The sequence below is a fragment of the Artibeus jamaicensis genome, unplaced genomic scaffold (assembly GCF_021234435.1).
Source record: "Artibeus jamaicensis isolate MK-2021 breed Jamaican fruit bat unplaced genomic scaffold, CSHL_Jam_final contig_956, whole genome shotgun sequence".
Classification (NCBI taxonomy): domain Eukaryota; kingdom Metazoa; phylum Chordata; class Mammalia; order Chiroptera; family Phyllostomidae; genus Artibeus; species Artibeus jamaicensis.
The window spans coordinates 251,134-264,932 of NW_026522021.1; the positions used below are offsets into that span (position 1 = coordinate 251,134).

A 13,799-nucleotide genomic window follows, 5' to 3' on the forward strand; every position below is an offset into this window, starting at 1 on the left:
TATTTCCCTCTGGCAACAAACCAATGCTTCTCTCTCTTCCTTCCTCTGTCTCCAAAAAAGCACTGAAAAATGTCCTCAGATAAGCATAAAAATATATAACCTACCCCCTGGCTTGTGTGGCTCAGTGGACTGAGTGCCAGCCTGCAAACCAAAGGGTCACTCATTCAATACCCAGTCAAGTCACATGCCTGGGTTTCAGGCCAGATCCCCAGTAGGGGGTACATGAGAGGCAACTACATTTTGATGCTTCTCTCCCTTTCTTTCTCCCTCCCTTCCCCTCACCTAAAAATAAATAAATTAAAAATTTTTTAACTTAACCAAGACATGAAATACTTGTACAGTGAAAACTACAAAATGTCACTGAAAGAAATTTAAAACAGACAAATAAATGGAAAAATACTCTTTGTTCCTGTACGAAAGTCTTAATATTGTTAAGATATCAATAGTACACAAAGCAATCTACAGATTCAATGTGATCCCTTTCAAAATCCTAATAATGTTTTTTGCAGAAATAGGAAAAAATCATCCCAAGTTCATATGGAATCTTAAGAGGCCATGAATAGGACAGTCTTTTCAACAAATGGTTCTGGGAAAACTGGATATACACATGCAAAAGAATGAAGTTGGACCCTTATCTAATACCACATACAAAAATGAACTAAAAAATGTATCAAAGACCTAAAAGTATAAAACTTAGAAGAAAACATAAGGCAAAAGCTTGACAACATTGTATTTGGCAATGATTTCTTGGAATTGCCACCAAAAGCAAAAGCAACAACAACATAAAATAGATAAAATGAACTTCATGAAAATTAAATCTGAAAATACCCAGAATATATAGAAACCTAAAACTCAACAATGAAAATAAAAAACAATTCAAAATGGGCAAAGAACTTGCACAGACCTTTCTGCAAAGAATATAAGTACATGACATGATACGTGACATCAGTAATCAGAGGGAAATGCAAATCAAAACTATAATGAGCCCTGGCCAGGTAGCTCAGTTGGTTGGAGCACCATCCTGATATGCCGAGGTTGTGGGTTCAGTCACTGGTCAGGGCACATACAAGAAGCAACCAATGAATGTATAAATAAGTGGAACAACAAATCAATTCTTCTGTCTCCCTCTAAAATCAATGAATTAAAAAATTAAATTAGAAGAATGGTTAAGATGAACCTGAAAAGACATCTCTCCCAAGGAGACATACAAATGGCCAACAGATATATAAAAATATGTTCAACTTCACTAGCTATTAGGGAAATACAAATCACAACTACAATGAGATAACACTTCATACCTGTTAGAATGGCTATTATCTACAAGACAGGTAATAACAAGTGTTGGAGAGGTTGCAGAGAAAAAGGAACCCTCATTCACTGCTGGTAAGAATATAGACTGGTATAGCCACAATGGAAAACAGTATGGTGGTTCCTCAAAACATTAAGAATAGAGTTACAATATGATCTAGCTATCCCTCTTCTGGGTATCTACCTGAAAAACTCGAAAACATTTATTTGCAAAGATATATGCACCTCTATGTTCACTGCAGCATTATTCACCATGGCCAAGACATGGAGACAACCACAGTGCCCTTCTATAGAGAATTAGATAAAGAAGATGTGGCACATATATACAATGGATACTACTCAGCCATAAAAAAAGATGAAATACTGCCATTTGTGACAACATGTTATACTAAGAGAAATGTCAGTCAGAAAAAGCTAAGAACCTTATGACTTCACTCATACGTGGGATATAAACTGAAACTCATAGACACAGACAGACATCATGGTGGTTACCAGAGGGAAAGGGTAGAGGAGGTATTAAAGGGTAAAGGGGCCAAATATATGGTGACTCGGTAACACAATCTGACATTGGGTGGTGGAAACACAATGCAATACACAGATCAAGTATCATAGAAGTGTACAACTGAAACCTATATGACCATATAAACCAATGTTACCCCAATAAATTTAATTACAAATGGTTACAATGGTAAATTTTATGTTATGTGTAATTTATTGCAATTTTTTAATTGGGGAAAAACATAATACAAATTCACACCAAATCAGATTGCAAAAATGTTAAAGGCTGACAAAACCAGGCATTGGTAGGTATGTTTCTTACACTGATGATGGGAATGTAAATTGACACAATCTTTATATAGGGCAATTTGACAATAATGTAGTGAAGCTCAATTTGCAACTTGGCAATTCCACTTCTGTGGGAAGTGCCAATTCCACTTCTATGTAGAGATCCTGAAGAAACTACTGCACATGAATAAGGAGGGATGCACAAAGTTGTTCACTATAGCAATATCCATGAAAGCCACACAATACAAGCTCCAAATTGCAGTCAATTAGAAATAGCTCTATATCCCAGTTAACAGCCAAGATAAATTAGATCTTCGAATTTAGAGGGAAATATATCAAATATATCATTTTAAGCAAAAAGCATAATGCATAATGCATCAAATTGCATAATGATTGTACATTACAGCACTGTTTGTGTAATGTTGAAATGATGCATTATTTTGGGATACTTGCATATGCAGTAAAAATGTCAAAATATAGAAGCAGTTATCTTTGGGGAAGGAAAGAAATGAGATCAGGATGGATTACAAAAGAGAACTACATCTGTGTGGAATATTTATGTTAAATTTGAATGGTGAATACATTGGTGTTTAGTAGTATTTCTATATATTTGTTAGATGTTTGATACATTTCACTAAAACAAAGAGGATGCAGAACATGAGTGTTCCAGGAACTTCTAGATTTAATCTGGGATGAGATCCAAGTCACGTTGAGTAGCAGCATTTTAAGCTATGCTTAATAAGTTTAACAGATTTCTAAAGTCATTTATCCCCCACCCCCCAAAAGTTTATTGATTCATCAAAAATAACGTTTGAAAGATGTTATCTACAAACTCTTTTTAAAGTACTTACCCAATAAACAGAGATAGTTGGTTTCAGTCAATCTGGATAGTTTTGTGACCTGATTCAAGATGTTGTAAAGCTCTATTGGTTCACATAAAACCAAACCATCCATCCTATTGGGAAGAAGCAATAATGTAAAGCTTCTATTTTATTTTAAATGAATGGTCAAAAAGTAAGACATTGAATTAAACTCTTTCATAACACATCTTCAAGAACAAGAAAAGATAAGAGTAACCATGAACATGATCAGAAAAACTTCAAAATTTGAATCACTGGTCCACATGGTCAACAGATGAATGAATGCTGGGAAAAATGCAATAAAAGCTTGCATTGACTGCAGCTCTTATCTGATTAACCTTTTCCCTGAATTACAAAACTACCAACTTTTTTTCTGAATTCCAAACCTCTTACCTACATGTTTCTTCTCCTTGTAAAAAGTGTTTGTTTGAAATGAAATGTAACACAGTCTTCTAGAATATATAACCCGCCATCTTCTCAGATCACCAGCCATCTGAATAAAGCTCCCATAAAGATTCAATCCCTGTCTCTATGTACTGGTTCTGGTGGTGATAAGCAGCATGAACACTGACTTTTCTGGTTTCAAAATTACATGCCAGACATTCTGAGCAAGGAGGAGATAAATGTTCAGTAAGCATTGGCTCTTGGTACAAACTTCTTCCCTAGAGCCTCTAACCCTATTAAAACACAAAAACTTCTATCAAGGTCATCAACAGTGTCTATCTTGCCACATCCATTAGTCACTTCTCTCTGTGCTCAAACGATGAAGTCTCTTGCCTGCATTTAACCCAGTTGAGCATCCTCCTTCCCCAGCTCTCTCCACTTTCAGAACTACCACCCCCACACACACTATCCAGGCTTCCCTCCCACCTCTCAGACTGTTCCTGCTCTCTTCTGTGCAGGAGGCTCTCTTTTTGCATAAGAATGCCTTTGGGCATAGCTATTTTTCTTCTCTATATTCTCACTCTAGGACAGGGCTTCTCAACCTCAGCAGCACTGACATTTGGAGCCAGATAATCCTCTGCTGTGAGGGCTGACCTGTGCATCCCTGGCCTCCATCCAGTGGTTGCCAGCAGCAAAACTCCCCCAATCCAGCTGTAACAACCAAAAAAGTTTCCAGATGTTGCCAATGTCCTCTGGAAGAAGCGACATCAAAAACGCATTCACAGGATTACCTCCACCATCACCATCAATTGCCACTTTCTTTTCTTTTGAATTTGAACTCTGGAGTTAGTTACCGTACTACTGTTTGGGGAGTTAAGGGGTTTTTTTTACTTGTTTGCTTCTTTTTCTTCTTTTTTAAAATCTTTTTTGCTTTATGTTAGGATGCTCTGATCTGATATTTGATATGAACACAAAGTGTTAGATGCTCCCATCAATTTCCGTCAAATGGGATGAGGAAACTATAACAGTTCTTGGTAACATCCTTTATAATAATGGTTTGACTTTTTTATTTCGAGAAAATCTTTTTCCCCAATGTATGCTTTCTTCCTTTTTGTCCGGTTTCCTTATCATTTGCTATAGGTGACCTATCATGCAGGCTATGTTATGTCTGTTTCATCTAGTAAACCGAAAATTATTGCTTAATTTAAAAAATGCTAGCTGAGAACCACCACTCTAAAATCCAGTGTCTAGGTGATTCATCTCACCCTTGTATACGAATGACTCCCAAACTGTACCCCCGCATGACCTCACTAAGCTCCAGACTCCACTTGGATGTCTAATTGACATCTCAAGTATAACATAACCAGCAGAGGACTTTTAATTCACACATGCCCACACCTCCATACATGTTTATCTTTTAGCCTTCTCGGTCTCAATAAACAGTACCATTATTCACCTAATTACACAAGTCCCTAATTCCTATTCCACTCCGCCCCTCACATCCAATCTAGTAGTTCTATGACCTAGATATATTCCAAATCCATCTACTTCTTTCCACCTCAAGGGCAAACATTCTAAACCTAGATATTATCATCTCTCCTGATGGTGTAATTCTTGCCAAATGGACTTCTTGCTTTTTCCCTATAGTCTAATCTTCACATGTCAGTAAGGGTGATATTTTCAAAATATAAGTTTCTTTGTCTTCACCTTACTTGTCATCTGACATTATCACTCATTTGTTTGCTGGCTTTATCATCAGTCTCCTCCCACTGGAATCTATGGCTCATTAGAACAGGGACCTTGCCCTTCTGGTTCACTGCTGCAGCATCACCCAGTACCCAAGATTTCTGCTACAGAGTGGTGCCAGGAAGCATGGCTTGAATGAATAAATTAGTCACCATTCCTGCCTTCACCAATGGGGCTAGGCATCTTGACCTGATGCCATATATACAGATGCCATACACACAGATGTCACATGTAGATTCCTCCTAAAGACCTCTCTTTCCCATTCCCAGTCAGGTCCTCTGCCTCCAAAAGCCCTGTCCCCAGGCCCCTTGGGAGGTGGTGAATGTAGGAGAAAGAGGGCGGACTTTTGGTCTAGTTCACAATTTCATTAAGCCAACCTAAAAGCTGGCTCCTAACCTATCTGGCCTATCATTCACACCCATCCTCAAGTGCCCACCTACTTTTCCCTATTACAACCTCCATCTCTTCATTCACCAAGGGACTGGCTCTGGGAACCCAGATAAAAACCCAGCCCCAGGGACAAACTTCTTCAAACTTCTCTCCTTCCCAAAGGCAGCACTTTCCCTGGTCAGGCAAGAACCGCCCCTCCTGTGCTGGTGAAGTGCAGGAGGGATGGAAGCAGTCCCTAAACCTTGCAGCACAGTTCTGAGAGGTGACACAGGCCTGTAAGCTCAGATCAGGGGCACTGCTAGCCTGGGTGGGTGGAGGACTGAGGGCTACAGCCCTTTCAGCACTACTCCAAACTCTGCAAGGTTTAAGATGGTCTGGCTCCACCGTTTGCGCCCTAAGAATATTTTGATATTGTACTTTTACATAAAACCATTAAACTATTTTTGAGTTTTTGCCAAAGTATTTTCCTTAATGAATTCTTTTGAGCCGATTTAACTCTTTGGTTTGCAGGCCAGCATTCAATACACAGAACCACACCAGCCAGGGCTCCAATTTAATTCTTTAATTGCTTTTCTGTATTTCAGAGTTAACTAATTCCAATTCTTTCACTTTGCATTTTGTTAGACCAAGATTATGTTTCCCAACATCAAGTCTTTTTTCCAGGTGGATTTTACAATAAAGATTTGATTCCTCAATCAGAGTTTACCGCATATGGTTTCTGCCACTGTGAGTTTCACTTGTACCAATTATTTCTATCAAGTCTTATTTTCCTGGTGACCTGTTCAAAACAGTGCAGTCAAAATGGCAAGTTTAAGATATTCCCCTCTGGACTCTTTCAGCACAACACAGCTCTTCTTAAGAGACTTTCAGGGTGCTTAGTGTTCTTGAGGAATTAATGAACATGTAGGTGAGAAGGGAGGTCTGAGGGAGCACCTTCTGAGGGTCTTGTTTGAGGTGATGAGAGAGACTGAACTTCCTATTAAGTGGTCCTTCTGGGAAAGCCACACAGCTTTTTAGGTGGCAAGCAAAGCCACCTCTCTCTTTCAGGGGAACAGTGTGCCAGCACAGGCCTTGTCCCTACACTCTGACACCCCCAGCAGGAAGGCTCTTCACCACCACCACCACCCCAACCCCTACCCCCGTGATGGCCTGAACTGTAAACCAGGGGGTTTGTATGTAGCTCTCTCTCCCAGTCAGCCCAGAGCTGCCCTGCAGCTGGGCTGGCGAGCTCAGCTCAACTGAGAACACATGTCCATATTTGAGGAAAGCAGCCAATTGGGCATGGGTTGCACAGCCTGAGGCTACAGGCAAAACTGGCTGGACCCAGCCCTTCTCCTGCCTCCCTGCGCCTGATCAATGCCTGGGGCGTTCCATTCTGACTGATGGCATCACCGTCAGAGACTGGGCCTACCCCAGGCTTCTCACAGGAGTTCCAGGACACTGAGAGCTTGGTCTAACGCTCATCCCCATCAGTCCGTGTGGGCCCAATTGGTGGGCATTTGCTTCTGGTGGAAAAAAAGTATCACTTAATGCTCCTCAAGAAGCCCGACCATGAACTTCACTTTGGGCTCCTGACTCAGGCTGAGTGGGGACCAGAGAACTACACCAGAGGACTGAGGAGCCCAATCCTTTTGACTTTAAGCAGGTATGGGCCACAAATAAAAGTTAAAGCTATTCACCTGCAGATATGAGTCAGGGTCCATAGCCAACCCCACTACCCACTGGTTCTCTATGGAAAACCAGGGCTGTGCCAGTGGGACCAAGGCTTAAATACAGTGACAAGTGTCAATGCCCTCACGTACAAACTGAGGCAGTAATATGCACTGGAAAGGCTGCAGGAATGTTACAGCCTTGAGATAACTGATATGAACTGCGCAGCACCTGGGCCTGGCATACAGCAGGAGCTGAAGAAACAGAAGTTCCTCTATTCCTACACTCTCTCTCTCTTTTCAACTCACCGAGGAGCCTGTGATGGCTACAACTCCAAGAGACAGAAAGCACCATTCAAAGAATCTCAAGCCAAAGACCACAGCAGGATCTGGCCAAGTTTGTAAGTAACGAAGGGCAGGGGTTGTTGCCTGAGGATCTTTCCTTGATTCCAGCCTGACACTTTCTTGCGGCCTGAACCTTGAAAGCTAGAGGTGTGGTCCCAGGCTACAGTACCCCAGAGCTTCAGAGGCTGCAGGAGTGATTCTGAAAACTCTCAGTTCAGAGGGGCACCAGGTCCTACTGTTAACGATTGCCAGTATCTCTGTACTTTAGAAGCAGCAAGTGTGCGCCTGAAGCCTAGACTCAGCTGCTCATATCCCTGTCCCTTGTCTTCTATCTTGCCTTCGCTTCTATGTCGCCAGACCTAGGGCCTCTCTCTGCACCCAAGAAGTACCTACTCATCCTGTGAGGTAGACAGGCCTACCCATGCAGTGAGTCAGCAATAGGAGATAAGAGCTGCTGAACTGCAATACAGTCTCACAAAGGCCGTGGCCACCACATCTGGTCTCACCTCCTCCACCACGAGCACCTACTTTTCCTTTGCTCTTTAACTGGCCTCAGGCCCCCACCTTCTGCTCTTCTCACATGGGTCATTGGCCCTGACTAGGCTCTGAACTCAGCTCTGCTCTCATTTCCCTGACCTCTGACTGGTCTAAAAGATTGAAGGTTCTGCTCCCAACTTAGATCTGCCACCACCAGTGACTCAGCTCTCGAGAGCTCTTTGCCAGCAGCTTCCTGCTGCCTCTGCTGCTCCAGTCCACCACCTCATAGTTGCTCTCTGGGAATGCATCTTGGAAAGCCAAATCCTTTTGACTTCAAGCAGGACTGGGCCACAAATAAAATTTAAAGCTATTTACCTAAGTATGGTGCTATTTTAAAACATATGCTCCCATTTTCCAATACCCTGGAGCACCTAGAGAAAAATAAACAAAAAACTCTTGCAAGGTGAAACGATTAACATTTTCCTAACTCAGTTTTAGCTCCAAGCACCTGAAAGATTTAAAATATTTCATTTGAGGTTCAATTTTAGGGTTGAAGTGAAGGTAGGTTATTAAAGGTGTACCTAAAAGCAAAAATCTGATAGCTCATGACTGTGGTCAGTATATGTAGATGTGTGTGGCTTGTGTATTTGTGGGGGTAGAGCAAGGGGGGTGTTGATGTATTTGCATAATTGTGTATAAAAATATACAGTGAAGAACAGACAAAACAAATCTATGGTGATAGAAATCAGGAAGTAGCCATCTTGGGGGACTGATGAAAAGAAGCATGAGGAAACTTTCCAGAATGAAAATGTTCTATCGCTTATTTGGAGTGTAGGTTACAGGGTATAGACTATCAAAACCAACCAATGGAACACTCAAGATTGGTATATGTATGGCATGTAAACTATATGGCAATAAAAAATGAAAATAAATCCCCTGCATAGATCCATGGGTTCATGTATTCAAAGATGTGAATACACAGGTGTGTATACAGATGTGCACCTGTGTGTACAACTCCACCTGTATGTTTATGACCCTATTATGGGGTCTGGACATAGGAAACCATGAGGATGCAGGCACACAGAAAATACACACTACAGAACTTCAGCTTGGCCCCCACAGCCACCAGCTTGTCCTTTTCTCATCATTCCTCATTTCCCTAAAGCCTACGACTCTTATCCAAACCCCCTCACCCTCCTTGGGTCCCAGTGGAGCAACTTTCCTGTAATTTTCTAGTTCCTACTGGGAAGGTTAAGGTTACTAGGTATAAAAGGCCCTCCTTCCCTCTGCTCTCTGGCTGCCCTTACAGCTTTCTCCCAGAGTCAGAGGGATAAATGTCCTATGACCTCACCCTCTCTTACCTAATCCTTCCTCCTCCCCCTCTCCTAACAGCCCTCTCCTTTCCACATCTCAAAGTTCACTCCCTCTGTTAGCGTCTTTCTTTCTTATTCAAACATTTACAAGTCTCAGCTTTCTTGAAACAATTCATGAAACCAGAAAGAAAACCCCTAGAATAACTTGGCCTGTGCCCTCTGAAGCTTATGCAGGCACAGAGGCTGATGCTGGGCCCCCAGCTTGAAAAGTCTCAGGCTGTTAACAAAGCAAAGAGATGCAGCTGCATTTGAAATAGCCTGCATTCCCAAATTTTAAGGCAAAAGATACATTAATGTGTCCTATAGACCAGATGTGGGCCAGGCAGGAGAGGCCAACTAAAAGCCATCTTAAATGGCTCTTTGCCCAAGAGGGGCTATCTGGAGGAACAAGGGACCAACTGCAGGTAGTGGGGAATTCAAGAAACCAGGAGCTGAGGAAGCAACTGAAAGCAGCAAGGTAAGTGTAACCACTAAGTCAAGAGAACTGCAGGTAAGAGAGATCCACAAAAGCACTGCATGGAGGAATCAGCTAAATTCTCACCAAGCCCAGAAAATACTAATGCCAGATGACAAAGATTCTTACCTGCCCCTAGCTCTACTCTTATATTCCCCTCCATCAATACTGATGGCTCTGCCCTGGCTGGTGTAGCTCAGTGGATTGAGTGAGGGCCTGAGAACCAGGGGATCTCGGTTCGATTCCCAGTCAGGGCACATGCCTGGGTTGCAGGCCAGTTCCCAGCAGGGGATGCACAAGAGGCAACCATACATTGATATTTCCCTCCCTCTCTCCTTCCCTTCTCCTCTAAAGATTAAAAAATATATATTAAAAAGAAAGAATTATACATGTTATTAAAAAAATACTGATGGCTCTGAAGCCTCCATTGCATGGTGTTGGGGTAGAGGGACGACAAGAAAGCAAGATGGAGAAATACATAAGTCAACTACCCCCTCTCCCAAAGTGGAGCCTAACTAAAGCTCAAGAAGAGACACTTTTAACTTTGAATTAAGTTCAAAGTTTTGACTATTAATGTGATCTGGACATTTAGGCTATTGCAGTAAGTCTGTCTGTCCTGGTGACCAGATATAATCCAGGGGCAAGTAAAGATTCCTAGAGTCCTGGCTGGTGTAGCTCAGTGGATTGAGTGCGGGCCTGTGAACCAGAGGATTGAGATTCAATTCCCAGTCAGGGCGCATGCGTGGGTTGCAGGCCAGTTTCCAGCAGGGGACTCATGAGAGGCATTCATATAGAATCTGGGGCCAAAAGAGGGAACAGTATCATGGGAAGAACCATACAATGGCATTTTTCCCCCTTTCTCCTTCCCTTCCCCTCTAAAGATAAATAAATAAAATCTTTTAAAAAAAGATTCCTAGAAAGAGCAGAGATGAAGACAAAGTTTTTATGACTGTACTAGACTTCTTGAATACAGCCCTGCGTGTAGCAGTTACACATGCAAAACAGAGCATAGCACCTGGCAGTCATTGCTTGACACAACAGCCGTCCCAGACTGTTATGAACTATCTTGGGATTTAAAGGGAAGCAGACAGGAACTGCGTGTAAGGACACCTTTGCTGTTAAGTTGTCTGGAATGGCCCCAGGAGAGGACTTGGCAGGTAGTGAGGTGTTGTGGAGATGCTGACAGGGCTAACGGCTTCTCTCTCACGGCCTCAACTTTCCCTTCTATAGAGATGAATTCAGGCCTGGCTTCCTCCTGTGTTTCAATCCCACATTTCTTCTTGGAAGTAATTCCCCATTTGTCCGCTGATTATTTCTACATGGACAACTCACCATCACTTCCAATTCGGCCCATCAAATGAAGTGCTTTATTTTCGTTATTTATCTAGCCAACTATCCTTCCACACAACCCCAGCATTCCCTGTTTCTGTACATATTTACTTCTCTCAGACTAATATTCCACATCCCTTTCATTCATTTCTTAAGCCCAGATGGGCATAAACTCTAGATTCTTCCCATGATACTGTTCCCTCTTTTGGCCCCAGATTCTCTATGAATGCCATCATCATTCAGATCTTTATCGCCACATACAATAACCTCCTACACAATCTCCCCGCCCCCCACATTTTTCCTGTGGAATCTTTAGCCTGCCCAGGTCAGTCTAATCTCCTTCACAGTTCTGATGGCAGCATAAAAACCTTTGATAAACACTTGCTTCCCAAGGAATAAAATAAAAACTCAGCTAACGTTCATAGGTCCTGCTCAACCTGGTTTCTCCAACCTGCTTTTTCCAGATATATCTAAAAACATTCAACTCTCTCCCAACTCAAAGTGTCACTCTCAGCTTGGTCAGTGCCAGACAATAAAGACAAAGAGATGAAAGACATACCCAACCTCATGGTGCTGAAAGTTCTCATGGTAAGACAGAGGCAAATAATTAACCAGAGAACATGGTCAATGACAAGATAAAGGACACTGCTCCTCCTCGTGTCCCCATTTCATCAGAAATTATCTATTCACTGTCCCCTAAATATAAGCCTAGGCTTTCCTACCTCTGGGTTTTCCTTTGGGCTCTTTTCTTCTTTAAACATTTTCTGTAGGAGACACTTCTGCATAGAGTGGGCCCAGCTCCCACTCAAGAGATGCACAGGACCCACGCCCACAGATAGGTTCTCCCGTGGGGAATCAGGTCTTGCAATGTGCCCAGGTCACTTGAGTCTTGCTTTTGCTAAAACTGCCTCACCCTGAATTGAGACAAGTGTTTACTATAACTTCTTAAACTAAATGCTAACCCCCAGGATGGAGTGTAACCAGTTCAACTACTTTTCCCTTTTCATTTGCAAATATCCCTCTTCTGTGATGTGATTAGCAGCATTGGCTCCTTTTTTTTTCTGTAAAAGGTAACCACCTAAAACAACCTGTGCATAGTAAATGAGGACCATCATGTAATGTGAGCAGAAACCCAATAAAGGCCTGTCATGGCGGAGGCTACAGCTTTTTGCTCCCCTTGAGAGAAAAAGCCATGGCTGCCCTTTTTCTCCACAGGACTGGGTAGTGTGAATGTCTCTCCCCCTTCCACAATGTCGCGACCCCCACGAGCTGGGATCCTCATCAATTTTCCATTGTTAAATGCCCAGCTCCTAGCACCCCTCCTTTGAGAATTCCAATGCCCAAGGTTCTCTTCCTCCTCTGGAGTGGAATGGGTCCTTCTCTTTCTATATGTCTCTCAGCTTAGACGTTTCATGATTCAGAGTCCTCTCTCACATGGCACCTACTCCCACCCGAGCTGGGTTAGTTAGATACACCTCCTCTCTGTTCCCACAGTACCTCATAATTATTCTAGTGTTTCCCACATCAATTTACCTCTTTCCCACTACACGCTGAGCGTCTTGAAGGCAGAAAATGCGTGGGTCTTGTTCACAGTTGAACACCCTGCTCCAAGATGGGGCTGACACATCTTTGTAGCTCAATAAAGGAGTGGAAGGGAGAAAATAGTCAGCCAGTCACCAGGCAGGCACTCCCTTGTCTTTAGCGCTCATGCTAACTATTTTTCATTCTGCTTTCCAAACTAACCACCCTTTTCAGGCAAGCTGAACCCCCCCGCCCCCCCCCCCCCCAGGATTGTGCGTTCCTCTCTCAAGGCAACAAACTGCAGCACATCTATCTGCCCCACTTGACTCAACTTTTTGAGGTGACGGCAAGGTTTCTCTGTATGCCCAAAAAATAGCGGGGGGGGGGGGGGAGGCTTGAAGCTTAAATTTAATGTATAAATTTAAATTGTAAACTCCTTTTGAGCAGAAACCATCTCTTTACTTTGTCCCGGTGAACTCTGAATAAAGCCCCTTAACAGCAGCCAGTTTCTTCGTCCCTAAAGTAGAAACAATGTGGCCAAGTTCATAGCAGTAGGGGCAAAGCTGAGATGTAGGGACTAGCTGACCACATCAGTTACCTAGATAGTTCCTTCCTAACACAAGGCTGGCACATCCTGTAAGGCTCGTTGTCCTATAAGGCTCACTGAACAGGGCCTAGCGCTAAGTCAGTGCTCAGGGTCAGCCATTCTCAGTTGTGGTGTCTCGGTGGTGGAACCTCGAGGAAGTGGCTGGGCGGTACGTGTATGAAAGCAAGGGAGTGCATGGAGCGACAGATTAGAATCCTTCCACCCTACCCCCAGGACCGTCAAGCTCTCTTCCCCTCCTTTTCTTTTCCAGGGTTTTCCAGAGCTGGGAGGCCCCTCCTACTACTGGGGGCAGGAGTATATCTGACTAAGGTTGGGGATGGGGGCTGGGATGTTGGCCGGTCTCCCAGTCAGAGCCTTTGTCTGGAGCCCCACCTGGAAAAAAGCTCCTCTAAAGCTCTTCCGGCTTAAACCTCGTCCTCTTCCACCTCTTAGGAGAGGGGCTCTCCCTCCCACTCCGACAACGTCCCGGACTGGCTGTACGAAACACCGGGGATATTAATGCCCCGCTTCACACTAACAACAGAGGAAGCTGGGAGCGCCGCGGTGCCTTCCTTCCGGACAGCAGAAGCT

At 43.2% G+C, this 13,799-nt stretch overlaps 1 protein-coding gene across 9 annotated transcripts in view; it reads right to left on the bottom strand.

Annotated features, from left to right (window-relative positions):
- The window catches only part of STYXL1 (serine/threonine/tyrosine interacting like 1), a 67,226-nt gene extending 53,433 nt beyond the window's left edge, over positions 1–13,793 (bottom strand). For 3 of the 9 annotated variants that reach the window (XM_037139162.2, XM_037139155.2, XM_053655349.1), the window contains exons 1-2: positions 11,666–11,680; positions 2,946–3,049 (exon numbers count right to left, since the gene is read on the bottom strand). In XM_037139162.2, coding sequence (XP_036995057.1) covers positions 2,946–3,049; positions 11,666–11,670 — 109 coding nt within the window. In that variant the 5' untranslated portion in view covers positions 11,671–11,680. Of the gene's footprint in view, positions 1–2,945; positions 3,050–8,320; positions 8,345–11,660; positions 11,681–11,823; positions 12,025–12,634; positions 12,737–13,601 lie in introns of those variants that run through there. The other 6 variants (XM_037139157.2, XM_037139156.2, XM_037139159.2 and 3 more) reach the window with 6 other exon arrangements.
- Positions 13,794–13,799: the final 6 nt, after the last annotated feature.